The sequence below is a fragment of the Rana temporaria genome, chromosome 11 (assembly GCF_905171775.1).
Source record: "Rana temporaria chromosome 11, aRanTem1.1, whole genome shotgun sequence".
Lineage (NCBI taxonomy): Eukaryota > Metazoa > Chordata > Amphibia > Anura > Ranidae > Rana > Rana temporaria.
Window position 1 is genome coordinate 116518703 of NC_053499.1, and position 26683 is coordinate 116545385.

At 46.0% G+C, this 26683-nt stretch overlaps 1 protein-coding gene across 2 annotated transcripts in view; it reads left to right on the forward strand.

Moving 5' to 3' along the window:
* Positions 1-26683, forward strand: part of MUS81 (MUS81 structure-specific endonuclease subunit) — a 163014-nt gene that overhangs the window by 73600 nt on the left and 62731 nt on the right. For both annotated transcript variants that reach the window (XM_040328899.1, XM_040328900.1), the window contains 2 exons: positions 2003-2132; positions 26503-26630. In XM_040328899.1, the coding sequence (XP_040184833.1) occupies positions 2003-2132; positions 26503-26630 (258 nt within the window). The remainder of the gene's footprint in view (positions 1-2002; positions 2133-26502; positions 26631-26683) is intronic.

The window sequence follows — 26683 nt, forward strand, 5'->3', positions numbered from 1 at the left end:
TGTGACGTCATGTTCTTCACTTCTCTCCTTCTCCCGATGTTGACACGCCGGTCCTCCTCGCTGAAATGACGGATGCGCGCCTTGCATCGGACCTATATAGGCCTCACAGTCCCATCATGCTCTGTACCTACCCATGTGATACCTACCATCACATGGGTAGGTACAGAGCATGATGGGACTGTGAGGCCTATATAGGTCCGATGCAAGGCGCGCATCCGTCATTTCAGCGAGGAGGACCGGCGTGTCAACATCGGGAGAAGGAGAGAAGTGAAGAACATGACGTCACAGCACGGAAGAAGAACTCATCACAGCACGGAAGGAGAAGACGTACAGCACGGAAGAAGACACCGGACAGCGAGACGAAGAACCGGGGTGCGCCGAGTCAACAACGGAGAGCGGCGAAGACAGAAGGAGAACCCCGGGGAGTTGAGAAGACCCGTCGGGATAGCGGAAGAAGAAGAGCCCCGCCGAAGACGCCGGAGGAAACCCGCCGGGGGGGTGGGGGCTTTTTTAAAAGCCACCCCCCCCCCGGCGGTGGAAGAGAACCAGACGGCGGCCCCCACCCACCCGAAGACGTCAAAGAAGAAGCCCCCCCTGGTAAAAGAGCTAATAAAGAAGACAGGGGGCGGCCTCCGGAGCAGAAAAATAAAATATTTTAATACACTGTGTGGTTTATTTGTGTTTTTACCACTTTTCTTGCAGGTGAATGGGTAGGGGTACGATGTACCCCATACTCATTCACTTAGGGTGGGGGGGGGCGGTATCTGGGGGCCCCCTTATTAAAGGGGGCTCCCAGATTCCGATAAGCCTCCCGCCCGCATACCCCGACAACCAACGGCCAGGGTTGTCGGGAAGGGGCCCTGTCCTCATCAACATGGGGACAGGGTGCTCTGAGGTGGGGGGCCGCAGTGCGCCCCCCTGCCCCAGAGCACCCAACCCCCCCATGTTGAGGGCATGCAGCCTGGTACGGCTCAGGAGGGGGGGGGGGCGCTCGCTCGTCCCCACTCCCTTCCTGGCTGGCCGGGGTAGCGTGCTTTGGATACGGGTCTGGTATGGATTGTAGGGGGACCCCCTACGCCGTTTTTTTCGGCGTAGGGGGGCTCTCCTTACAACCCATAACAGACCTAAGGGCCCGGTATGCTCCTGAGGGGGGGACCCATGCCGGATTTTTATTTAAAATCCGGCGGGGACTTCCCCCTCAGGATTCATAACAAACGCCGCACGCGTGTAGAATTGGCGGGAATCCAAGTCGGATCTCCCGTCGCTTCTATGACGGCTCTGTCTCCATCGCGGCAAGCCAGCTCGGCGCTGGCTCCCGCGATGGGGCTCGTAGGTGCTCAATCTCGCCGAGAAAGAGAGCGAGATTGACACAAAATCGGGTTCACCTACTGTATATCACATCAGAATACAGCATGGAAAAGAGGGCCAGGGGGGATATATTCCCCCCCCCCCCCCAGGAGCTGATACTATATTTTCAGAAAAGGTTGTAATCTGTAAACTGAAAAAAGTCAGGGTATCTGGCATTCATGTAGAGTTTTCCAACCAGCAGCATGTCATATAGGCAGCTTTCAGAGAGAGTCATTAATGGAAGGTGAAGGCAAATGGGAGAGAGGTCAGATAGTCTCTGTTTAGTAGGCCAGATTTGCATTTTCACATCACAGCCAAGATGAAAGGCGCCTGTTCTGTATACTACAAATTAACCAGCAAAAGGTCACGGATTTGTACTGAGGAACAACATGCTCATTGGCTAGCTTCAGGTGGAAGCTGCCCGGTCTGGAGCTGACAGTGAATAGGGTTCAACAGGATTTTTTTTCTGACTGCAAGTTCCCGCTTACGTTATATTTCAGTGTAAAGATTTGTGTTTATACTTTTATACTCAGTTCACAAAGACTAGATGGTTTAGATTTCCTGGCTACTCAGTTAATTTTGGAATGGTTAATATGAAAAATATCATGCCTCTGTATGGGCAATATTTATGTATTAAGACCTTCTGTCTTTATAGGCTATTAGCTCACTGAAGAAGTATCCCCTACCCCTCCATAGTGGAAAGGAGGCCAAAATACTTCAAAACTTTGGAGACGGAATTTGCAAGATGTTGGATGAGAAATTAGAGAAACATTATGCTGAACATGGTATGTACTTTCCATTACAAAGCTCTGTTATGTTTTTTTTTTCGATAACAGCAACCCTAAAATATTGTATTTGTATGCCATAAGCCTTCTGTGGATACTGCAAGATTGCTGGAAGATTTAGGCTGGGTTCACATTAGAACAGCAGGAGTCCGGTGCGTCTCCATTCACTGTTTCAGGTCTGATTTCAGCCCAAATTTTGGACTGAATTCGGACCTGAAACGAGCCAAAAGACACACAGGGCTCCTGTACAATCCGCTCTAGAGCCACTATGGAGATGTGTGAACCGGCTCCAAAGAGAGTCGGTCACAATCTCCTGCTATGCGAATTGGATGTGGAGAAACCCTGCATCCAATTCGCATAAGTGAAAACTCATCCTAAAAGCATCCCCGTTAAGGATACTCCTAGTTTATTTCTCTCATCCAACTATGATGTGGCATAGGCAATGTGTACATCTAAAAGGGGGTTAGGGTACTTTTTGGATTTAACAGCATTTGCAAAGAACGTTTATAGCTGCATATGATTTTGAGAAAATATAGGGAAATGTAATTGACAGTCCCAGTAATCAGAGAGCCAAAGGAAAAAAAATTGAAATGGTTTATTTACCCAATTGCTTAATTTGCCTGTGTATATTAACAGAGCCAATGTGTTTTCATTATTTGTAAGTTCCAAAAAAGCTCCTTTAAAATTGAATTAACAGTGCGTTTTTATTTATTTACCCGTATTTGCCGGTGTATAAGGCGGCCCGGCGTATAAGACGACCTCCTAATTTTAAATTTTTTTTTAAATATTTTTTGCCTGTACTCACCGTATAAGACGACCCCCCTTCTGAGGCTTCCAACGCTTCATATTTCTTCCTTCTGGAGCCATATTCTTCTTCATTCTTGCTGGAGCTAGAGCCAATCACGACGAGCAATGTATTCTATTAATGAATACAAAGCCTGCTTGGATTGGCAGAGGCTGTAACATCATCAGCCCACGCCTCTCTGACTCTCAAAGCCAATCAGAGCAGGCTACTGTATGTAGCCTGCTTGGAATGGCAGAGGTTGTTACTCCAATCCGAGCAGGCTCTGTATTCATTTGAATACATCGCTCACCAGGATTGGCTAAGCGGTATATACTGTATGTAGCCGAAGCTACATACAGTATTACTGCACATCCAGCAGGCATCCGAGCAGCTGACCCGACGTATAAGACGACCCCTGCTTTCTTTATCGTACATCACGGGACACAGAGAAGCATAGTAATTACTATGTGGGTTATAGAGAGTACCTTCAGGTGTGGACACTGGCACGCCCTTAAGGCAAGAAGTTCCCTCCCCTATATAACCCCTCCCATATATAACCCCTCCCATACCGGGAGTGCCTCAGTTTTTTGCCAGTGTCTAAGGTGTTGGTCACGAGTGAACATGTGCTCCAAGGAGCTCCACTGGAGGGATCCATATTGGATGTAAAAAGCCTCCATGAAATCCGGATACGTCCAAAGTGCTTCTGAGCCAAAGTGGACGGTACCCGGGCCCCGGTTAAGAAGAACGGGGTTTGGCCTGTAATGCTTCTCTTTGAGAGCTGGATCCTGGTTATTCAGTACTTTGGTCAATTTCCTAATACCAAAAGTTTACTGACAGGGTGCGATATGGGTCCAGGGGTGTGGTGTTCATGTCCATGGACCCCGGTCCCTGAAGGTCTATAGACGCTGCTCTCCGTGATGGGTGAAGATTGGACTGTCTGTTATGCAGAGTCCTGCAGCGTTGGATCAGGTAAGTGAAGGTGCTTCAGGACTTGGTCCTAGGAGTAACCTTCCTTTATTTGAGCCATTATGTTTGCTAAAGCTAACTGTCTGTGCTTCTCCTATATGGTCCTGTGTGTTGTGGGGAGGAGGGGTATCTCTAGTCAGGTAGTTAGCCCCTCCTGTGCAGGTTAAAAGCAGAAAAAAGTTGTCCAAAATGTTTGGCTTCACTTGGCTTACCTGGTTCTCACATGGAGCTGTGGTGTTCCATCCTCATGCATGGCGCGCAGCGTCATGCACGCGCGACATTGATGTGTCTTAGGCGCACGCGCGCGCACAAATGATTTTTTTGTACGCTGCTCCGATGCGCACGAATGTGCGCGGCGTGCTCCGTGAGATGCGTGTGACGACATGTGCGCGCGTGCGGCTACGTGTGCGCGCGTAGCCTCGTGGTGCACGCCTAACAGCGGCGCGCGCGTGCGCATGCGCGCAGGGGGTCTATCTCAGCTGTTCTCTATGAGACTTGAGATTACAGGACAGAGCAGGTCAGGTGATACACCTAGTCCTTATATGCTCCAGTCCACCTAACTGGTTCTGGCTGACGGTGGACACAGAGATCTTGTGCACATACTTCAGTATTTAGTACTGGTGGTGGACAGTGACATTTGCTTAAGGCGCATAGTGGGCTCTGCACCTTGCCAACCATCAAATAGCAGCGTCAGTGCTGGTCTATAGGTTCGCAAGTAGTTGCAACTATTGTGAGAACCTCAGCTTTATCATGGCTAAAGGCTCAGGGACTAGAAGCAAAAAAGCAAAGGGATCGCCATCTGGCTCAGAGGATCTCGGGCATGCTCCTGCGGCTGCTTCCTCTCCTGAAAAATTGAAGGAGGCCCAGGGTGAACCATCAGGGCTGTCAGATGCCTGTTCTGCCCTTGTCCCACTTGCTCCAGTTTTTGTGACACAGGAGGCTCTGGCCTCAGCTATGGGGGGTCTGGAGCAGAGATTAGCGACCTTGATTGCATCCTCTCTCTCAAGGGAAAAACGCACAAGGTCCCCCTCTCCCTCTGAGGAGTCCCTCGATTTGGGGCATGCATCCTCAGAAGAGGTTGATTTACCCTCTGGAGATCTGGCAGAAGGTCAGCTGGAAGTAGTGGACTCTGAGGATTCCACTTTGGGAGAACCCTTTTCGGCGTCGCAATCCGAAAAATTGTTGGTCCAGTCCCTCACTGAGATGGTCCGTTCGGCCTTCAAGTTGCCACTTTCAGAACCAGCTTCAAGTGCAGTCTCATCTTTAGGCTCCTTAAAAGCTCCTCAAGCTAATTATTGCTTCCCGGTTCACCCCCTGCTGGAAGGGCTTATCTACAAGGATTGGGAACATCCAGATAGATATTTTCTTCCTCCTAAGAAGTTTTCGGTTTTATACCCCATGGAGGAACAATTCACTAAAAGATGGGGCATCCCCAAGGTTGACGCAGCTGTGTCCTGCGTAAACAAATCTTTGACCTGTCCAGTAGACAATGTTCTGGTATTCAAAGATCCGACAGACAAGAGATTAGAGACTTTATTAAAAACCTCTTTTGCTTCGGCGAGAGGAATAACCCAGCCTGCAATTGCGGCTATTGGGATTTGCCAGGCCTTGAAGGACCAGTTTAAAGGGGTCTTAAAGGAATTGCCGGCACAACAGGCCCAGAATTTGGCTGAGTTTCCCAGAGCATTATGTTTTGCCATAGATGCTATTAAGGACTCCATTCAGCAGTCCTCACGTCTCACTCTCTCGCTAGTTCATATGCGCAGGTTACTCTGGCTGAAGAACTGGTCTGCTGAAGCCCCGTGTAAAAAATTACTGGCGGGGTTTCCCTTTCATGGAGAGCGTTTGTTTGGGGAAGATCTGGATGCTTACATTCAGAAAATTTCCAGTGGCAAAAGTACACTGTTGCCAGTAAAGAAAAGGTTTAGGGGTCCCCCCTCCTTTAAGCGATCCTCCTCTCCTATCCCTAGTACTTCCGGTACCAGGCAGTTCCGACGGCCTCCTGGAAGATAGCCACAGGGCCAGCCTCAGGCTTCCAAAAAACCTTGGAACCGTAAGCCACAGGCCAAGCCAGCAACTAAGTCAGCATTATGAAGGTTCTCCCCCACTCAGCCGGGTGGGGGGAAGACTTCAGCTGTTTGCGGAGGCTTGGCTAGACAGGATCCAAGACAGGTGGGTCCTCTCTACGGTCTCCGGGGGCTACAAGCTGGAGTTGAGCGAATTTCCTCCGCCGCGCTTCTTAACCTCGAACGTCCCAAAGGACCTCGGCAAAAGAAGGTCCTTAGCATTGGCCTTAGATCATCTGTTATCCCAAGGGGTAATCAGAGAGCTGCCAGTGGAAGAACAAGGTTTGGGGTTTTATTCCAATCTCTTCACCGTCCCCAAACCAAACGGGGATGTAAGACCCATCCTGGACCTCAAGGCCTTAAACAAGTTCCTAAGGGTCCAATCATTCCGGATGGAATCGATCAGGTCAGTGGTGGCCTCCCTGCAAGGAGGGGAACTACTAGCGTCCATCGATATAAAGGACGCATACTTGCACGTTCCTATCTTTCTCGACCATCAGAAGCTGCTTCGCTTCGCGGTAAATCAGCGCCACTTCCAATTCGTGGCCTTACCTTTTGGTCTGGCCACCGCTCCTCGTGTTTTCACGAAAGTATTGGCTCCACTGTTAGCCTATCTAAGGTCTCAAGGCATATCCATAGTAGCCTATCTAGACGACCTATTGGTAGTAGACCGATCAGTGGCCGATCTAAACTCAGCGGTACACAGAACCGTAAAATTTCTGGAATCCATGGGTTGGGTTCTCAACCTGGACAAGTCAGCCTTAATGCCTGTGCAAAGGCTCGAATATTTGGGTCTACTCATAGACACAAAGCTAAAAAGGGTCTTCCTGCCCCAAAGGAAGTTCGAGGCTTTAAGAGAACTAGTTCAACTAGTCAAAGCAAAGCGTCAGCCTCCCATTCGCCTCTGTATGAGGTTACTGGGAAAGATGGTAGCCTCGTTCGAGGCCGTCCCATTTGCGCAGTTCCACTCAAGGGAGCTTCAACATGCCATTCTGTCCGCTTGGAACAAAAAGGTTCAAGCCTTGGATCTCCCTATGTCTCTCTCCCGGTCAGTCCGGCAGAGCCTTTGTTGGTGGCTGGTTCCCCGGAACCTGCTAAAGGGGAAGTCCTTTGTTCCCGTGACATGGCAGGTTGTGACCACGGACGCCAGTCTGCTAGGCTGGGGTGCAGTCCTGGGAGGTTTGTCTCTCCAGGGGAAATGGTCAGCCTCCGAGAGGTCTCTACCCATAAATCTGCTGGAAATTCGAGCAGTCTATCTAGCCCTGTCAGCTTGGTCAGACAGGTTGAAGGGTCTTCCGGTCAGGATTCAATCAGACAATGTCACTGCCGTGGCATACATAAATCACCAGGGGGGCACAAGAAGTCGTGCAGCCCAAAGAGAGGTGAATCGAATCCTGACCTGGGCAGAGAAATATGTCCCATGCATATCTGCAGTGTTCATTCCGGGAATAGACAATTGGCGAGCAGACTACCTAAGCCGCCAACAGGTGCTTCCAGGGGAATGGACTCTTCACCCCGACATCTTCCAGAGCATTTGTCAGAGGTGGGGAACACCAGATGTCGATCTCTTTGCATCGAGGTTCAATGCAAGGGTGGGCAACTTTCTGTCCCAGACAAGGGATCCACTTGCTTACGGCACGGATGCACTGGTGTTCCCATGGGACCAGTTCTCCCTAATGTATGCGTTTCCTCCGCTGCAATTATTACCCCGTCTTCTTCGCAGGGTAAAGTCGGAAGGAAGACCAGTGATTCTGGTGGCTCCAGCGTGGCCCAGAAGGGCCTGGTTCGCGGACATTGTAAGGATGTCCGTGGGGCAACCGTGGTCCCTTCCGCTTCGGCCAGACCTATTGTCCCAGGGGCCAATATTCCATCCTTCCTTACCGTCTCTCAATTTGACGGTTTGGCTATTGAGTCCCATATCTTAAAGAAAAGGGGTCTCTCTAATGCGGTGGCATCTACTTTGATTAATGCCAGAAAACCGGCATCCAGACTTATCTATTACCGAGTTTGGAAATCTTATGTGGCCTGGTGCGAGACCAGGGGTTGGCATCCCCGGAGGTATCTCATTGGCAGAATTCTGGAGTTTCTGCAGTTAGGGGCAGACATGAAGTTGGCCCTAAGCACCATTAAGGGCCAGATCTCGGCCTTATCGATTTTTTTCCAAAGGCCACTAGCTACACATTCCCTGATCAAAACCTTTTTGCAAGGTATGATCCGGCTTAGTCCACCAGTCAAGATTCCCTTGTGTCCATGGGATCTGAATCTGGTCCTTTCTGTCTTACAGAAACAACCATTTGAGCCCTTGGCTCATATTCCTTTGGTCCTTCTGACCAGGAAGGTGATATTTTTGGTAGCCATAACCTCCGCCAGGAGGGTTTCGGAGTTGGCGGCCTTGTCTTGTAAGGAACCGTACCTTATATTCCATAAGGATAGAGTGGTCCTACGGCCCCACCCGGCTTTCCTACCTAAAGTTGTTTCAAAATTTCATTTGAATCAGGATCTTGTTCTCCCGTCTTTTTTCTCAGAACCTAGTTCTGCAAGGGAGAAGTCTTTACATACGCTAGACGTATTAAGAGCAGTTAAGATCTATCTTAAGGCTACTGCTCAGGTCCGGAAAACTGATACATTGTTTATCCTGCCAGAAGGTCCCAGATGTGGGCAGGCAGCGTCGAAGTCCACTATCTCCAAATGGATTCGGCAGGTCATTACTCAAGCCTATGGCTTGAGGGGAAAGGTTCCCCCGTTTAAGGTTAAAGCACATTCCACTAGAGCGGTGGGTACTTCCTGGGCAGTGCATCATCAAGCCTCCATGGCTCAAGTCTGCAAGGCCGCGACATGGTCGTCTGTCCATACTTTCACTAAGTTTTATCAATTGGACATAAGAAAGAATGAGGAGAGCGCCTTTGGGCGCAGTGTGCTGCAGGCTGCAGTTTGATTCCTCATGTCTGATGGCGCCCGGCTTATTTCTTGGGGTCTCCCTCCCCTCATAGCATTGCTTTAGGACGTCCCACATAGTAATTACTATGCTTCTCTGTGTCCCGTGATGTACGATAAAGAAAATAGGATTTTTATAACAGCTTACCTGTAAAATCCTTTTCTTTTGAAGTACATCACGGGACACAGAGCACCCGCCCCTCTTTTGGGGTATTTGGGACACTTATTGCTTGCTACAAAACTGAGGCACTCCCGGTATGGGAGGGGTTATATAGGGGAGGGAACTTCTTGCCTTAAGGGCGTGCCAGTGTCCACACCTGAAGGTACTCTCTATAACCCACATAGTAATTACTATGCTTCTCTGTGTCCCGTGATGTACTTCAAAAGAAAAGGATTTTACAGGTAAGCTGTTATAAAAATCCTATTTTTTTGCCAGTTTTTTTAAGTGTAAAATGTAGTCTTATACGCCAGCAAATACAGTATCTATTTTATAGAACAAACAGTGCACAAGCATTGTGTGACGCCTTCATATAATCTTTAGTGAAAAAGTAAAATGTCATACTCACAAATGTTTTCTTTATTATCTTGCCATATCATATCAACTGGCATCCAGGAAGAACCTGCCCAGCCATTCTATGTGATATAGTAAGTCTGTAAGGAAAGTTTGTGAATACCTAATTTTACTATCTTTAAATAGTCCTGGAGTAGTGATGTCGGCACCGCAGCTGATGTTTCCATCAGCTGTTGGGTGCATGTCGCCTCCATTGCGAGAAAGGGAACCTGGTAGTGTAGCTTTTCGGCTTCATGCCGAAAGCCCTACTGCGCATGCATGAGGCTCCGCTCCTCTCTCCTACTGGTCCGGCAGCCAGGGGAGGAGGAGGGAGCCCTAGCCGTGATGTCAATACCTGCGGCTGAGGCTCCTGGAAGTGGGGAAAACATACCTGTGAAAGCCAGGTATGCTGTCCCCCCTCCCCTCCGAAAGGTGCCAAATACGGCACCAGAGGGGGGGAGGAGTACAATGAGCGGAAGTTCCACTTTTGGGTGGAACTCCACTTTAATAAAGGTTATATGAAGGTGGATACTGTGTATTCGGAAGCCGTGGATACTGTTTTTTGTAATCAAAATTACAAAAGAGAATTTTTAAGTGGAAAGCACATTCCTAAAACTCCCTACAATGAGACTGTGTATCTTTTTTTCCTACTTGAGCACTGACTGTATCTCATTGCAACGTTGTTGTTTTGTATAGTAATGTAGCACTACCCCCCCAAGGAGCTGCTGGTTTGATTTGGGCGGCACGTTATCTCTATCTTTCTGCTGTTTAGGGTACTGGATGAGAGCTGTAATAAAGTTAATGTCCACACTGTCGATGTCTTTCTGTGCTTTATTACCCAATGGGGTAAAAATGGAAAAAGCAGCAATAGGTGGAGGGATAGAAGAAATGGAAGATGGCAGATTCAGGGTTAACTGATTACTGGAAACAGTCCTGCTTCCAACGACAACTTTCTTCGCCACTCCACCCAGAGTGGGTACAGCGCACATGGACAGGCCTCTCTCACCAGCCCAGCAGCCAGGGTGTCACTCGGAAACTTTAGGGTGAAGTCTCTGCCACAGACCCTCCCAAAGGTGGAGATAGTCTCGGTCCAAAATCCTTCTCAACTGGATTTAGCACCTGGATCTCCTTCAAACAGCTTTAGTTATGTCAGGAACTGACAGGCGACCATCGTCCAGCCTCTCAGATACCAAGCGTCCCTCAATGAGCAAGTAGGCCTCTCCTGAGACACTAGCCTCGTGCTCTGTATCCCCCAGACAGGCTCTCCCACGGGACGGACAGCCCAGGACCACTTGCAAATTGCAGACTCAGTCTGCCTACTGAGTCTGCGAGGTAGAGTAATGCTCCAGATCAACGTGGCCCCCGGAGCTAGGAACACTGCAACACACACACCCCGGCAGGGCCAGATTAACATAGGGGCTGATGGAGCTGCAGCTCCAGGCCCCTTCCTCAAGATAGGCCCATTTGCCCAAAAAAAAAAAAAGATCGACTTGGAGGATTGTAGCTCGGGGACCAAGGGTCACAGAGACTACACATTTGGGGGGTAAGTACCTGAAGACCCATAACACAACTGTTCAAAATATGGGGCTTCTATCATTTATGGTTCCAGAGATACGGGGCTGCTTGCGCAGCCTGTCAGAAGCTACATACAAAGCGACCAGTTTTAAATACAAGCTGACACACTCTGCAGCAGCAGACTGCGAGGATGAGATCACAGTGCTTATAATAATTATTTGTATATTACTTATGGTAATTAACCCCTTGTCACCCAGGCCAATTCTGACACTTCTCTCCTACATGTAAAATAATCTTTTGTTTTTTGATAGAAAATTACTCAGAACCCTCAAACATTATGGGGGCAGATCCACAAAGAAATTACGCTGGCGTATCTATTGATACGCCGCGTAATTTCAAAGTTCCCGCGTCGTATCTTTGTTTTGTATCCACGGAATGAGGGATCGATCCGACAGGCGTACGTCTTAGTATGCCGTCGGATCGTAGGTGTATATTTACGCTGGCCACTAGGTGGCATTTCCGTCTAATTCTGCGTCAAGTATGCAAATTAGCCAGATACGGCAATCCACGAACGTACGTCCAGGCGGCGCATTTTTTTACGTCGTTTGCGTTCGGCTTTTTCCGGCGTATAGTTAAAGCTGCTATATTGTGGCGTACTCAATGTTAAGTATGGCCGTCGTTCCCGCGTCAAAATTTGTTTTTTTTATGTCGTTTGCGTAAGTCGTACGCGAATAGGGATTTGCGTAGAATGACGTCACCGTCGTAAGCATTGGCTTGTTCCGGTTTAATTTCGAGCATGCGCACTGGGATACCCCCACGGACGGCGCAAAAAAAACGTTGTTTACGTCGGGTCACGACGTATTTACATAAAACACGCCCCCATCACATCGATTTGAATTGCACGCCCTTACGCCGCCAAAGATACACTACGCCGCCGTAACTTACGGCGCGCATTCTTTGAGGATTCGAAAAAAAAAGTAAGTTGCGGCGTAGTGTATCTTAGATACGCTACGCACGGCGGAAAAATGTGCCGATGTACGTGGATCTGCCCCTATATATGTAAAAAAAACACTAAAGTTAACATGATTTTTTTTGTATTCTAAGCCAGCGGTCATCAACCCTGTCCACAGGGCCCACTAACAGGCCAGGTTTTATGTATTACCTTGGGGAGATGCAGACTAGAATACTGCAGTCACTGAGCAGCAAATGATATCACCTGTGATGTATTTCAGTTATCTTGCAAACCTGGCCTTTTAGTGGGCCCTGAGGACAGGGTTGATGACCACTGTCCTAAGCGATGCTTTAACTTTTTTTACAGGTTACATGTTTAGTGTTACAGAGGAGGTCTAGTTCTAGAATTATTGCTCTCGCTCTAACGATCGTGGCGTATGTAACCTGTGTGTATCTGGCTCTGATACTAGCCAGGGCCTTCCAAGGGACTGACTAGTATCTCTCCCCAGCCTGTCCCCACACACCCTCTCACCTGCTGACCTGTGGATGGGGGAATCACTTCTGCAGTGTTATTGTGTTCTGCCTGTGAATACAATGATCAGTGTTGCTAACTATAGCTGGCAGCACTGATTGTTTTGGGAAAAGTCAGATAATAGATTGACTTGTGTAAAACCAGCTAGCCCATACATAGATCGACTATGGCTGGTCTCTGCTTAATTAGCGTAATATCAATATATATATAGATTTCAATGTATGTACCGCTTAACCACTACGCATTTCCTAAACATCCTTCCACAAACATTTACATTTTTCCTTCCCAGATTCCTTCACCCTCCTCACCTGTACATTCTCTCCTGTACATACTGCTCACTGTCATACCCTCCACACTTCTCTCCTATACATAGAGCCCGCTGTCATACCCTACACACTCCTCTCCTGTACATAGTGCCCACTGTCATACACTTCTCTCCTGTACATAGTGCCCACTATCGCACTCTACACATTCCTCTCCTGTACATACTGCTCACTGTCCTACCCTCCACACTCCTCTCCTGTACATAGTGCCCACTATCCCACTCTCCACACTCCTCTCCTATACATAGTGCCCCCTATTGGACTCTCCACACTCCTCTCCTGTACATACTGCTCACTGTCATACCCTCCACACTCCTCTCCTATACATAGTGCCCACTGTCATACCCTCCACACTTCTTTCCTATACATAGTGCCCACCATCATACCCTCCACGCTCTTCTCCTGTACATACTGTTCACTGTCATACCCTCCAAACTTCTCTCCTATACATAGTGCCCACTGTCATACCCTCTACACTTCTCTTCTATACATAGGACCCACTGTCATACCCTCCACACATCTCTCTTGTACATACTGCCTACTGTCATATCCTCCCCACACTTCTCCTGTACCTACTGCTCACTGTCTTACCCTCCACACTCATTTAATGTACATACTGATCAGTATCATACCAGCTACACTCCTCTCCTGTACATACTGCTCACTGTCATACCCTCCACACTCCTCTCCTGTGCATACAGCCCACTATCATACCCTCCACACTCCTCTCCTGTGCATACTGCCCACTATCATACCCTACACACTCCTCTCCTGTAGATACTGCCCCCATCATACCCTCTACACTCCTCTCCTGTACATACTGCCCACTATCATACCATCAACACTCCTCTCCTGTACATACCGCCCACTGTGATACCCTCCACACTCCTCTCCTGTACATACTGCTCACTGTCATACCCTTCACACTCCTCTCCTGTACATACTGTAACCCAACTTTACCCTCCACACTCCTCTCCTGTACATACTGTAACCCAACTTTACCCTCCACACTCCTCTCCTGTACATACTGTAACACAACCTTACCCTTCACACATACTGCCAACTATCTTTCTCTCCACATTCCTCTCCTCTACATACCGCCTCCCATCATACCCTCCACACTCCTTTCCTGTACATACTGCCCACTGTCATACTCTCCACACTCCTCTCCTGTACATACTGCCCACTTTCATACCCTCTACACTCCTCTCTGGTACATACCAACCTCTGTCATACCCTCCACACTCCTCTGCTGTGCATACTGCCCACTGTCATACCCCCCACACTCCTCTCCTGTACATACTGCCCACTGTCATACCCTCCACACTCCTCTTCTGTACATAGTGCCCACTGTTAGACCCTCCACATTCCTCTCCATCACCTGCACATACTTCCCAGATTTATACCTTTCCTACTCCTCTCCTATGCCTCTTACCCACAAAAACAGTTCTTTAAAATTATACTGAATATCCTTAAGATTTCCAGCTTTAGAATGGGCACACTTTTGTTAGTTCAACTAAAGGAAATCTTCTCAGTCCTCATATTTGTTCTGCCCATTATTAGTACTTATTTAATTTTGTGATTCCTACTGTGATGTATATAGGAACATCTGGGATCTCAGCTACTCTAAATATAGCACTTGTAAAAAAAAGTGTCCCTTAAAAATATTTTTTGAAATGTTGGCAACTATGCACTTAGGCACTGCCCAAGGGCCACCGGGTCAGTAGGGGGCCCCATGAGAGGCTCCTGGGATCCTGTGATAATAAAGCGGTAGTAAACTTCGCTAAGATTACTACTTTTTAGAGGCCCTGAGGTAGGTTATGCCATATTGTACAAATATGCACAGCATATTAGCACATTAGGGTACACTTAAATTGTCAGACTGAGCCTTCCAGTGCTTCGATCTGTGATCTGTCCGGCAGGTCCCGGGCGCTTCCATCTTCGCCCGGTCTTCCTTCTGGGCTCTGTGCCTTCGGTCACTTGCACCGATGAGGTGTAGACCGTGTCAGTAGTTTTTTATTTATTTTTTACAATTTTATATATTTTTTTTTTTGGGGAAAAAATACACTTCAATTAAAAAGAAAGTTAGCCCAATTTTTTTTAATGTGAAAGATGTAATGCCGCGAGAATCGTGAGAGAATCGTGATCTATCTTCTATGCAAGAAAATCGTGATTCTCATTTTAGCCAGAATCGTGCAGCTCTAATAGCAACAAGCATCTGTGTTGTAATTGTATAGCTCGTTACATTGGAGAGCCCGGGATCACCAGCAACCGTGTTGGTAAAAGTGACAGTCTTTATTTTCCAAAAGATTAATTAGAAACCGCTTCTTTCAGCATGAAACAATAAGCAAAGCAGGTCATACTCCTGGTACACAACATAAAGGTTTCAGTTTACTGCCCATGAAACTTGTCCATTTTACAGAGTTTTAAAGTCCCCTGCCTGCTTCAAAGATCCAGAAACCCAGAATTGTTTTAGTATTTAGACAGTACACAATCCTCACATAAGTGTCTTTTCCCACTCACCATCTCTCAGGCACCTGCTGATTGCTTCCTGCCCCTTTCAGCCCCCTCTTGCAGGCGACTTAATTAATTCAGCATAACAGTACCTGTAGTCAGGGTTGGAGGCTTGATTCCCTCCCAAAATCTCTCCGAGCCTGCGAATTCCAGTCCTTATACCAGGATTTACCAATTAGTCCTCTTTGAAGGGACCACAACCCAAATAATGTAAGTACACATCTCCCATCCAGGTTCCATCCGTGGCATCCTTCACAAGCTGTATATATTTGGACAATCATATTAAAAGTTAACTTGTGAAACATATACTGTAGGAAATATGGAAGTCAACCACAAACATAAAGCCTTGGACAACTACTTTTGAAATCATTGCTGACAGCTGTGGTGTAGAATTGTGAAAGTCTTTCCTGCAGTGTTATGTCATGTTGGTGTATTCCAGTCCATTAATGAAGCTCCTAGTTACATTATAAAATACTGACGTTCCCAGTGATTGTGGAATAGAGAAGCAATATCTGGCCTGGCATTGCCTTGTGTACCAGGTAACTATTCAGTGAACATTTGAGAACCCCAACTTTGCAGGGCATTTTTTGCTTTATTGAGCCTAGGTTCACACTGCTGCGAATTCAAAATCGTGGTAAAATGCGCGATTTTGCCGCGATTTTGCAGCCGCGATTTTGCCGCGATTTCGGCCGCAATTTAATGTAAATCGCGGCCCGAAATCGCAAAAAGTAGTACAGGAACTACTTTTTGAAATCGCAGATGCGGCGTCGCACTGATTAGGACAGTGCCATTGCCGACAATTGCCGCCGATTTGAGATGCGATTTGACATGTCAAATCGCATCTCAAATCGTTCCAAATCGTACCCAGTGTGAACCAGGGCTCAAACCAGTTTTGTTTCAAATACAGTAGAGGTTGAGATGCTTGCTCTATGACAGTTACAAGAACAAATGCAGCAATGCTTTTTATATTTTTTACAGCAATACTTTTCAAATTTTTTTTTTTATGACTAGGTAAATTAATTCCAATAGACACTGACAAATTTTTGATTTCATTGGGCAATTCGGTTAAATCCAATCTGACGCCTCAATAAGAGTAATGCTGTTCATAGGCAGAAATAAGGCATCCGTTAAACCTGTATTACTTTAATTGTACATCACAGACACACAGGATTTCATATGTATGACTACTTATACTGCCACTTTCAGACGAATGGACATTGGCCAAAAAAGCAGGAATATGCCAGACGTAACATCTCCCAGCTCAGATAACCCTCAGTTTTTTAGTTAGTGTCCTTAGGTGATGCTCATGCCTCTTGTTTTCTCTGAAGATCTCTCTTGTAAAGTCTGTTCCTATGACTTTTAGCCTGTTTCTTACACCCCTTTGTGGGCAGAGGTGGACTTTATCCGGATCAATCACTACGGCCATCAGGCCAAGAGGAGACCATATTCTGCATAAAAGTAATGGCAGCATGTAATATCTGACAGTTGGCGCTGGATTATGTGGGCAGTGATCTCTCCAGTGTATCCAATGACCTCTGACAGGGCGCTGTAGAGATCCAAGGCAGTGATCCTTGGTAATGATCCAGGGGGGTCAAGTCCTGGTGGAGGGTCCTGTAAGGCAAACCCTCCATGATGGGGGAAGACTGGACTGCTGGTCCTGCAGCTATAGACATGGCAAGTGCCTCTGTTTATAGTTGAATGCAAGCAGAGAGGTGGGGGGGGGGTAATTTGAATAGGCTTCCAAATCCCTTAATCAAGTAGCGAGGGCCCCTTTAAAAAGTTTGTCCTGCAATCTCTCCCCAAAGGGTCAGTTTAGCTCTGAATCCCTGCCCTTTATCTAGTGTTTTCACTGTTTCGGGGGTGGGGCAGGGGCACAGACTTCCATATCTTTTGTTTCAAGGGAGGCTTAGGTGTTAGGGGTTCTAGTGTGCAATGTCTGGGACACAAACATGGTTGCTTTCCTTTCCCTTTTTCCTTTTTTTGATCATCAGTAAATGAGTTCTTCCTGGAGCATTCTCAAGGTCCAGGGCTGTCTCAGGGGCAGAAGACCACAGTGGGCTTTCTGACAGATGTGGTATGCGCTAACCCTAACTTACGCTGCTGGATTCCTTCCATCAAATTGACTGGTTTTGGATCATGGTGACAAAAATTCAGTCCTTTCCTGAGCAACCTCACTTACAAGAGCCCATGTTTGCTGATTAAACTCACATGGAAAAGGTATTTTCACTATGAAGCTACCCAGTACCTAATAGAGGTTGAATTCTACAATAAATGGATGTCTCTGGCTGTTGACCCAGCTGTTTCTTACTTAAATAGGACACCACAATCTCAATGGATGAGGTTCCAGTCTTGAAAGGCACCACAAATAAGAGGTTAAATGCCTTCTTTAAAGCACTCTTCTTTCTGGTTTGAGCAGCTCTGCAGATGCTGGTGGCTGTAGTAGACGTTTTCCAAAGTGTGTAAGAAGCTCATGCTCCGTTCCAGAGAATCAGACCCAGAAGATCTGGCCATTTACCAATTACTGGAAGATTTTTCTTGAGTTTTTAGTTTCTCAGTGGATGCCTAGGAAGACTGCATAGGGCAGCTTTCACGGGTGGGCACGATGTCTGTTGCCATGAAAAGGCTCCTATGGCTTAAGAACTTCTTTGTATGGATACACTATAAGGGGGACCTTAGCAAGCTTTTTACCAGTGTCCAGTCACCTGAAGGTAGCAATTTTATAACATACAGTATGGTCTAAGAATGCCATTTATGGCCCGGATTCACGTAGAGCGGCACATAGTTATGCCGGCGTAGCGTATCGAATATATGCTACGCCGACGTATGGCAGAGCGGCGAGCACAGTATTCTCAAAGCAAATACTCCCAACGTTGCGCCGGCGTAACGTAAATTCGTAGGCGTAATCCATTTAAGTGGGCGTGATCCATTTAAATGAAGCGTGACCCCATGCAAATGATGGGCCGAACGAACGGCGCATGCGCCGTCCTGTGGACGCATCCCAGTGCGCATGCTCAGAATCACGTCGGAAATACTCCCTAAGATACGTTGAATCACTGCCTACGACGTGAACGACTACGTAAACGACGTAAAATACGACGTCGGTTCCCTGGTCCATACCTTAACATGACTTACAACTGCTTTATGAGGCTTAACTTTACGTACGACTTACGTAAACTGCGTATATTAATGCGCCGGCAGAAGTACGTTCGTGAATCGGCGTATCTCACTCATTTGCATATTCAAATCGTAAATCAATTGGAGTGCCCCTTGCGGCCAGCGTAAATATGCGCCCACGATACGATGCCGTAGGAGACTTACATCGGTCGTAGGAAGCCTATTTTCAGGCGTATCTAGTTCTGTGGGCACGGCGCACAGATACGACGGCGCACATTTACACTTACGCGGCGTATCTCGAGATACGCCAGCGTAAGTGCTACTTGAATCCGGGCCTATGTGTCTTGTATTCTACTCCAAAATAAGGAAATTACAGATACATCAAAATTTCTATTTTTTGGATTAGTATATGTGCCTCGTCTCTGTTTAACAACTTGCCTATGGGCTATAAAAATGGCCCGGAATTTACTAGCATTACTCTTCCCTGGTGGACTTCAGTGTGATTCACTGCTAATTTCAGGTTCTTCCACTTTCAACCAGGATTTACCAAACCCCCAGGAAATCAAACCTGTGCAGATGCACCCATTACTGCTGTTCAATATCCTATTGGATATCTGTAAGGCCTCGTACACACGACCGAACATGTCTGCTGAAACTGGTCCGCAGACAATTTTCCGGCGGATCGGACCGGTTTCCAGCAGACAAATGTTTCTTAGCATGCTAAGAAACATGTCCGCTGGAAGCCTGTCCGTCGGACATGTTCGGTCGTCTGTACGACTCACCGGACATGTCCGCTCGGCCGAAAGCCCTCGCATGCGTCAAAGTGATTCAACGCATGCGTGGAAGCATTGACCTTCCAGGGTCCAAATTTGGTCTGATGGTGTGTACAGCCATCAGACCAAAATCCGGCAGCGGATATGTCCGATGAAAACGGTCCGCGGACCGTTTTCATCGGACATGTCCCGTCGTGTATACGAGGCCTAAGAGGTAGTTGGCAGTATAGAAGTAAAATAACCTCTCTTGGTAAGTCTTTTTAGTATAGATAGTATAGCTACACAAAATGTATGTTCTTTTGATGTCTCTGGGATCTGCCTAGTAGATGATTGTACATAGTGCTTCAGGTTAATTTATTAATATTATGTCATTTTAGTTGTTTGTGTGTGTGTACTCACACATCTAGGACAGACTACAATGATATACAAATAGGCGCTGGTTCTAGGCATTGTGTAGATTGTGAAAGCTGCAATTTCTTAATTGTGTTAAATTTCAGGGCATTTTTATCATAAAAAAAATGTGGATAGAATAAGCTAACATATTGTACTCAAAAGTGTAACATTTAGCAGCTGTAAATAAAGTGATGAATGGAAATGATTTATTCTATGCAGTCAGTTATGGAAGTAATAGCATGGCCTTTTCCCAAACACTGGATGAGTGAAAGCATGAATTTCAGGGCAGCCTGGTGAAAGAATTTGCATGTTCCAAGGACTTGTTGGAGAGAATTTCTAGACATGTTCAAGCTTGGATTGAGATGTGATCTCGTTTTCTTAGGTTGCTGTAACAATAAAATGGCTTCTGAGATTGTTTTAATGAATGCAATAACACTGTTGCCACCTAGTGTTGAATCTCCGAAATGTATAATCTGTCCTGTCCTGTTCTGGTAGAAAATGAATGAATAGACTTCTTCAAAATAGTGTTCGGAGCTTATGCCGCGTACAAACGGTCGTTTTTTGTGATGAAATAAAACGACGTTTTAAATCATGAAATAAAACGACGTTTTTGAAACTTCATTTTAAAAAACGACGTTGCCTACACACCATCGTTTTTTCAAAATGCTCTAGCAAAGCGCGGTTATGTTCAGCACTCTTTTTCATTGAAGCTAGCTTCATAACTTGCTTCTGAGCATGCGCGGGTTTAAAAACGTTGTTTTAAACGTCGTTTTGCCCACACACTATCATTTTAATTGACGCAAAAAACAAAGTTTTGAAAAACGACACAAAAAATTCAAGCATGTTCGAATTTTTTTTTGTCGTTTTTCAGAAGACATAAAACGATGTTTTCCCCACACACGGTCATTTTAACCACTTGCCGACCGCGCTATAGCAAAAATACTGCTACAGCGCGGTCGAGTTACTGTGACAGGACGTCCCTGGGACGTCCTCGTGCACTTCTGCGTTTGCGCGTCCCCTGGGGCGCGCTCGCGGAAGTGTCCGTGCTCGCTGGGTCTAGAAGACCCGGCGCATCACGGATCACGGTAAATTGACGCTGATCGCGGCCGTTTACCACGTGATCGCTCCGTCAAATGACGGAGCGATCACTTGTAAACAAACCGGCGTCATTTGATGACGCCGGTTCCTCCCTCTCCTCTCTGTACCGTTCGGTACAGTGTGAGAGGAGGGGAGGGGGGGGGGGGAGCGGGTGTCAGCAGCAGCGCTGTGGCTGGATCTGTGACTATTGCAGTCACAGATCCAGCCATCCATCCATCCATCCCAGCTCAGCTATCCCTGTGCAATACTCTGCAATGCCCCTATAATCTGCAATACCCCTATAATCTGCAATACCCTGCGCAATACTCTGCAATACCCCTATAATCGGCAATACCCTGCGCAATACTCTGCAATACCCCTATAATCTGCAATACCCTGCGCAATACTCTGCAATACCCCTATAATCTGCAATACCCCAATATTCTGCAATACCCTGCGCAATACTCTGCAATACCCCTATAATCTGCAATACCCTGCGCAATACTCTGCAATACCCCAATATTCTGCAATACCCTGCGCAATACTCTGCAATACCCCAATACTCTGCAATACCCTGCGCAATACTCTGCAATACCCCAATACTCTGCAATACCCTGCGCAATACCCCAATACTCTGCAATACCCTGCGCAATACCCCAATACTCTGCGCGATACTCTGCAATACCCCAATACTCTGCAATACCCCAATACTCTGCAATACCCTGCGCAATACTCTGCAATACCCCAATACTCTGCGCGATACTCTGCAATACCCCAATACCCTGCGCAATACTCTGCAATACCCTGCGCAATACTCTGCAATACCCTGCGCGATACTCTGCAATACCCCAATACTCTGCAATACCCTGCGCGATAATCTGCAATACCCCAATATTCTGCAATACCCTGCACTATACTCTGCAATACCCTGTGCGATACTCTGCAATACCCCAATACCCTGCGCGATACTCTGCAGTCTTCCCAGCCTAAATGTGAGATGTGGGGTCTTATTGACCCCATATCTCACTGTAAAGAGGACCTGTCATGCTATATTCCTATTACAAGGGATGTTTACATTCCTTATAATATGAATAAAAGTGATAAAAAAAATTATTTTTGGGAAAAAAAGTGTCAAAATCAAGTAAATAAAGTAAAATGAACAATAATTTTTTTTTTTTTTTTTTAAAGCGCCCCTGTCCCCGTGTGCTCGCATGCAGAAGCGAACGCATACGTAAGTCCCGCCCACATATGAAAACGGTGTTCAAGCTACACATGTGAGGTATCTCTGCGAACGTTAGAGCGAGAGCAATCATTTTAGCCCTAGACCTTCTCTGTAACTAAAAACATGTAACCAATAAAAGTAATTAAAGCGTCGCCTATGGGGATTTTTAAGTAGCAAAGTTTGGCGCCATTCCATGAGTGTGCGCAATTTTGAAGTGTGACATGTTAGGTATCTATTTACTCGGCGTAACTTCATCTTTCACATTATGAAAAAAAATTGGGCTAACTTTACTGTTTTTTTTTTAAGCACAAAACTGTTTTTTTTTTAAAAAACACGCGTTCAAAAAATTTCTGCGAAAATATCATGCGAGATAAAAAGTTGTAACGGCCGCCATTGTATTCTCTAGGGTCTTTGCTAAAGAAGCATATATAATGTTTTGGGGTTCTATGTAATTTTCTAGCAAATAAATGATGATTTTTACATGTAGGAGAGAAATGTCAGAATTGGTCTGGGTGCTCCAGAATGCCTAATGGCGCTCCCTGCATGTTGTGCCTCTGTATGTGGCCACGCTGTGTAAAAGTCGCACACATGTGGTATTGCCATACTCGGGAGGAATAGCAGAATGTGTTTTGGGGTGTAATTTGTGGTATGCATATGCTGTGTGTGAGAAATAACCTGCTAATATGACAGAAACAATTTTTTTTTTTACAGAATTTTCAGTCGTTTTTCTTTTATAGCGCAAAAAATAAAAAACCCAGAGGTGATCAAATACCACCAAAAGAAAGCTCTATTTGTGTGAAAAAAAGGACAAAAATTTCAAATGGGTACAATGTTGTATGAATGAATGAATGAATGAAAAAAACTTATAAAGCGCGGCGCATGCGAACTGAATCGCTTCTGGGCGCTAGTTGTTCGTGTCTCATGACATCAAAAGAGCAGAGTTTTGATCCGTCTTCTGAAAGTCAGGTGGTTTTCCTCCAACCGAATGCTGGTTGGTAAAGCGTTCCATAGTCTAGGACCCTGAAAAGCAAACCTTCTTTCTCCTTTGGACTTGTATTTGGTTTTTGGTACCCTGACTGTATGACTGAGTAATTGTCATTCAAATTGTGAGAGCACCGAAAGCTGAAAATTGGTCTGGTCAGGAAGGGGGTTTAAGTGCCCAGTGGTCAAGAGGTTAAATGACGTTTTTAAAAACAACGTTTTTTTTCATCACAAAAAACTACCATCTGTACGCGGCATTAGAGCAGCAAGAATACCAAACCAAATGGAATTCCCTTTTTCTGAACATACACCAATACAAACTGGAAGCTGTGCTGCTTGCACCATTTTGTCCAAACATTTTGAAAAGTCTGTATTGATTTCTTGTGGGTTTATAACATTAGTCATGGTGAATTGTGTGACAGCTGTTGATTCATGAGCGTACAGACCACCTCTAAGGTTTAAGATTGTCATTTGCTAAATTTAATTGCACGCATTACCTTCTGCTTACCAACCTTTATATAAAAAAAAAGGCAAAAACAGCCACGTGAGTCCTTGAAAATACCAGCTACTTTGAACATATTGGAAAGTTTTAGTTACTCACCTGAATATTTCACTTTAACCACTTGCCTACTGGGCACTTTCACCCCCTTCCTGCCCAAGCCATTTTTCAGCTTTCAGTGCTGTCACAGTTTGAATGACAATTACGCGGAGGACATGCAACACTGTACCCAAATGACATTTTTATAATTTTTTCCCCACAAATGAAGCTTTCTTTTGGTGGCATTTGATCACCTCTGCGGTTTTTATTTATTGCGCTATAAACAAAAGAAGAGGGACAAGTTTGAAAAAAAAACACAATGGGCCAGATCCACAAAAACGGGCGTATATTTAGGCGGGCGTAGCGCATCTCATATGCGCTACGCCGCCGTAAATCAGAGTGGCTCCTAGGGTATCCTCCAAGAACTTGCTCCCATATGCGGGCCGGCGTAACGTAAATCTGCCGGCGTAAGCCCGCATAATTCAAAGTAGACTTGGAGTGGGCGTGTTGTATGGTAATCTGGTATGACCCCACGTAATTGACGCTTTTTACGAACAGCGCATGCGCCGTCCATGGACGTATCCCAGTGCGCTTGCGCGAAATCACGTCGCAAATAGTCAATGCTTTGGAAGTGAACGTAACTTACGCAAAGCCCTATTCGCGAACGATTTACGCAAACAACGTAAACAGCGGAAAATTCGACGCTGTCCCGACGTCCATACCTAACATTGCGTACACCTCATAGACCCAGGGGTAACGTTATGCCGAAAAAAGCCTTATGTAAACAACGTAAAAAAAATGCGCCGGGCGGACGTACGTTTGAGAATCGGCGTATCTAGCTAATTTGTAACTCTAAGCGGAAATCATTGGAAGCGCCACCTAGCGGCCAGCGTAAATATGCACCTAAGATCCGACGGCGTACTAAGACGTACGTCAGTCGGATCTAGCCCACATTCAGTCGTATCTTGTTTTGTGGATACAAAACAAAGATACGACGGCACATCGTAGAACTTACGCGGCGTATCAATAGATACGCCGACGTAAGTCCTTTGTGGATCTGGCCCAATATTTTTTACTTTTTGCTATATTAAATATCCATTTTTTTAAAACAAATTTTACATATACACGTTCTTCTACATATTTTTGGTAAAAAAAATCGCAATAAGCATATATTGATTGGTTTGCACAAAAGTTATAGGGTCTACAAAATAGGGGGCCATCAAATGGTTAATGTATTCCCTAGGGAGTGATTCTTACTGTGGGGGGAGGGGAGTGACTGGGGGAGGTGACCGATGGTTGTCCCTATGTACAAGGGACACACCATCGGTCCCCTCTCCCTGACAGGACGTGGATCTGCGTGTTTACACACACAGATCCTTGTTCCTGCTCAGTTACTGGGCAATCGCGGGTGCCCAGCGGTGGCCGCCTGGCACGCGCACCTGCTCCCCAGTGACGCGGCGGTGGCCCCCTAGTCCCTAGTGGATTAAAAGGGTGCAACGTCATATGATGTCCAGCCAGAACAACAGGTTTTGCCTTCCGCAGTCATTTGACGGCAGGCGCTGGATAAGAGGTTAATGAAGTAGGTGTAAGTATTTAATGTACACAGCAAATTAACTGGCAACTGGCTTTGATCCGCAAATGCAGTGTGTGCTTTTGACATCAGTTTAAGGCAGGGTTATTGCAAATTGAATGCGGATTTCCCTGCTGCATTAAGGTGAAAAAACACGAAGGTTTACAACCCCTTTAACCACTTAAGGACCCCTTCACGCCGATATACGTCGGCAGAATGGCACGGCTGGGCACAATCACGTACCTGTTCTTTAAGCGCTCACGACCCAGTCCGGAGCTCCTTGCCCGTGGGACCCACGGACTCGATCGCCGCCGGTGTCCCGTGAACGGTCACCGGAGCTGAAGAACGGGGAGAGGTGTGTGTAAACATACCTTCCCTGTTCTTCGTTGTGGCAGTGTCATTGATCGTCTGTTCCCTGATATAGGGAAAGACGATCAATGATGTCACACATCCAGCCCCGCCCCCCCTTCAGTTATAAACACATATGAGGTCATACTTAACCCCTACAGCGCCCCCTAGTGGTTAACTCCTAAACGGCAATTGTAATTTTCACAGTAAACGGTGCATTTTTATAGCACTTTTTGCTGTGAAAATGACAATGGTCCCAAAAATGTGTAAAAAGTGTCCGATGTGTCCGCCATAATGTCGCAGTCACGGAAAAAAATCGCTGATCGCCGCCATTAGTAGTAAAAAAAAAAATATTAATAAAAATGCAATAAAACTATCCCCTATTTTGTAAACGCTATAAATTTTGCGCAAACCAATCGATAAACGCTTATTGCGGATTTTTTTATTGTTTACCAAAAATAGGTAGAACAATACGTATCGGCCTAAACTTAGGAATAAAAAAACGTTTAAAAAAAATAAATATTGCATTTTTTTAAAAATTGTCGCTCTATTTTTGTTTATAGTGCAAAAAAATAAAAACCCAGAGGTGATCAAATACCACCAAAAGAAAGCTCTATTTGTGGGAAAAAAATAAGCTAATTTTGTTTGGGAGCCACGTCGCACGACCGCGCAATTGTCAGTTAAAGCAACGCAGTGCCGAATCGCAAAAAGGGGCAAGGTCCTTTACCTGCATAATGGTCCAGGTCTTAAGTAGTTAAGGACTCGCGGCCGGTTTTCTGGCCCCCTGCTTAGCAACCAGCTATATACAGTGTTAAAATAAAAACTGCAAAACACATCAAAAATCGAATCACAAACCCAACACTTGTGTTTCTGGTGTGATTCCATTGAAGTATATTACCCGCATAATGCAGGAAAAAAGTCCCCAAACCGGCCACAAAAGGTATAGATGTGAATTTGTACCATAGGAAATGTTAAATGGACTGAAAAATGCACTAAAAACGCATAGGTTTGAACCTAGGGTAAAGGAACTACAGTTCTCAGTTTAAACTTGGAATATCGTAGTAAACATTTTGAATAGAAACCTTTCCACACTTCAAATCGTTCTAAATGGCCAACGGTATCCACTAACCTGTATTTTAATGCTTCACAAGTATGCTGCACCACATGCTAAAAATTCTGATCATCGTTTACATCCTCATTTGTATCTTTTGGTTTTTAGGTCCGAATGCCCCAATACATTCACTTTCAAATTCCAACACTAAATCCAAAAACCGACGCCAATCCCCCCTTCCTACAGCTACACTGGAACCAAACTTGCCAGAAGTCCACCAAGGCCCATCCCCCACAGTAAGTGAGCTCTGTATACCTTCATGTGTGAAAATGTGTCTGTTTATTGTGGG